This window comes from Lipotes vexillifer, unplaced genomic scaffold, assembly GCF_000442215.2.
Source record: "Lipotes vexillifer unplaced genomic scaffold, Lipotes_vexillifer_v1.1 scaffold715, whole genome shotgun sequence".
NCBI classification, from domain to species: domain Eukaryota; kingdom Metazoa; phylum Chordata; class Mammalia; order Artiodactyla; family Lipotidae; genus Lipotes; species Lipotes vexillifer.
The window spans coordinates 353,787-355,785 of NW_006788828.1; the positions used below are offsets into that span (position 1 = coordinate 353,787).

General features: G+C 36.3%; 1 protein-coding gene across 2 annotated transcripts in view; it reads right to left on the reverse strand.

Annotated features, from left to right (window-relative positions):
* Positions 1-1,999, reverse strand: part of NADK2 (NAD kinase 2, mitochondrial) — a 45,364-nt gene that overhangs the window by 27,268 nt on the left and 16,097 nt on the right. For both annotated transcript variants that reach the window (XM_007461842.1, XM_007461841.1), the window contains exons 3-4: positions 1,713-1,801; positions 731-819 (exon numbers count right to left, since the gene is read on the reverse strand). In XM_007461842.1, the coding sequence (XP_007461904.1) occupies positions 731-819; positions 1,713-1,801 (178 nt within the window). The remainder of the gene's footprint in view (positions 1-730; positions 820-1,712; positions 1,802-1,999) is intronic.

Here is a 1,999-nt window from a genome sequence, read left to right on the forward strand (position 1 = left end):
CCCTCTCGCATAACATCAGTCCCAATTCATAAATTATTTTGATGAGAATACATCCAACAAAAGTGTCCAGATTTGGATTCTTCCCTCCAAAAAAAATGTAAAGGTTTATAGAGAACAGTCACTAACATAATAATAAAGCTCAGGAAAAAACAAGTGTTAAGTGTAAGTATATTGGGGCTAAAGAGGGATGGAATTTATCTAATCTCATTCAACTCTTTTTTTTTTTTTTTTTTTGCGGTACGCGGGCCTCTCATTGTTGTGGCCTCTCCCGTTGCGGAGCACAGGCTCCAGACGCACGGGCTCTGCAGCATGTGGGATCTTCCCGGACCAGGGCACAAACCCGTGTCCCCTGCATCGGCAGGCAGACTCTCAACCACTGCGCCACCAGGGAAGCCCTCATTAAACTCTTAAACTCAACTTTTTTTTAAAGACTGGCATAACTAAACCAAAATAGTTATAAATAATCCTTTGAATTATACTTAAAGTTAAATACACACTTTAAATATACACACAGAAATACATGCCCAGAACCTTACAGTAACATCGTTCACTAGAAAAGTAAAATGCTGTATAAAGCACGTCTTTTAAAACCTGATCCTAAAAATCCAAAAATTTGTCTTATGGTAGGACTCTGAAAGCTTCGTCACAGCTAGACCACAGGGTATTTGGCAATATGATTATTAAAGAGCATTTCCATATTCCAGCACCTTTACCTCTGCAAAACTATTACCTCCTGCAGCTATGACAGCATCTGCCCATCGAACAGTTTCTTCATCATATTCTCTCCTCTTTACGAGACGAACCTCAATCCCCTCATTCCTAAGATAAAAAAAGTAAAGTGTGTATAAAATTTCCAGTAACATAAAGGAGTATGTTTTTTGAGAGGCAGATTATTACAATAGAGATTTAAAATAAATAAACAAGTTTGTTTTATAAACAAATTTATGTTTAGCTTTGTAAGGTCAGCTTCATTTTCTCTTAACCACAACAACCAATTAACTATTAACTATAGGAAGCATATGAATAAACTGACTATCCCAAATCGCCATGTGCTTTAAAAACATCTCTTAAAGCCCTTGACGAATAGCAATATTGATTAATTAGAATTGCATTTCCTTTTCTCTACTCTTTCTGATGCTAAAATTCTTGAATATAAAACGGCCCAGAAGACTAACACCTTGAGAGACAATTTTTTAAATTATAAAAGTGAATAGGTGTTATTTTAAATTCAACAAATATTGAGTGCCAGACACTGAAAGTGACTAAAATACTTTCTAATTTGCATGTTCTCACACTGATTCTCTTGCATACACAGAAACTTATTTGCTGACTCATTTAGCCCCTAATTAACTGAAGTTTCTGTACTTATAATTTTTAGACATTCAAAGACTATTATAATGAACACCTACAGAATCCACTATTCTGTTTAAGAAATAAAACACTGCACTACAGTTGAAGCCTTCTGTGTACAAAATTAACTCTTCGTAGAAAAGGCACTTCTTTGGCAGACCAAATAATAACTGAAAATCTGTGAAGTTTTCAGAGTACAATAAAAATTTCCTTAAAAACACTATAATATCAGGTCCATTAGCCATGATATAATTTTCTTAAAATGATTCAATAATGGCCATCTTTACTAAAAATCTAAGTATTAGCTGCTAGTAAATATAAAAATTGAAAGTCCCACTCAAGACCTGATCCCACAGACTTACCGTAAACTATCAAGAATGTGCTCTACATTTTTGGTGTGAATATGATGTCGTTCAAGCAGTCCACTGTAGCTAGAGCCTTTCAATGCAAGCTATATCAAAATAAAACAAGTTTTGCCTTATTACATAATATATATTACATATTATATTTCTTTAAAAAGCCCTATATAGGGCTTCCCTGGTGGCGCAGTGCTTGAGAGTCCGCCTGCCGATGCAGTAGACGCGGGTTCGTGCCCCGTTTCGGGAAGATCCCACATACCGCGGAGCGGCTGGGCCCGTGAGCCATGGCC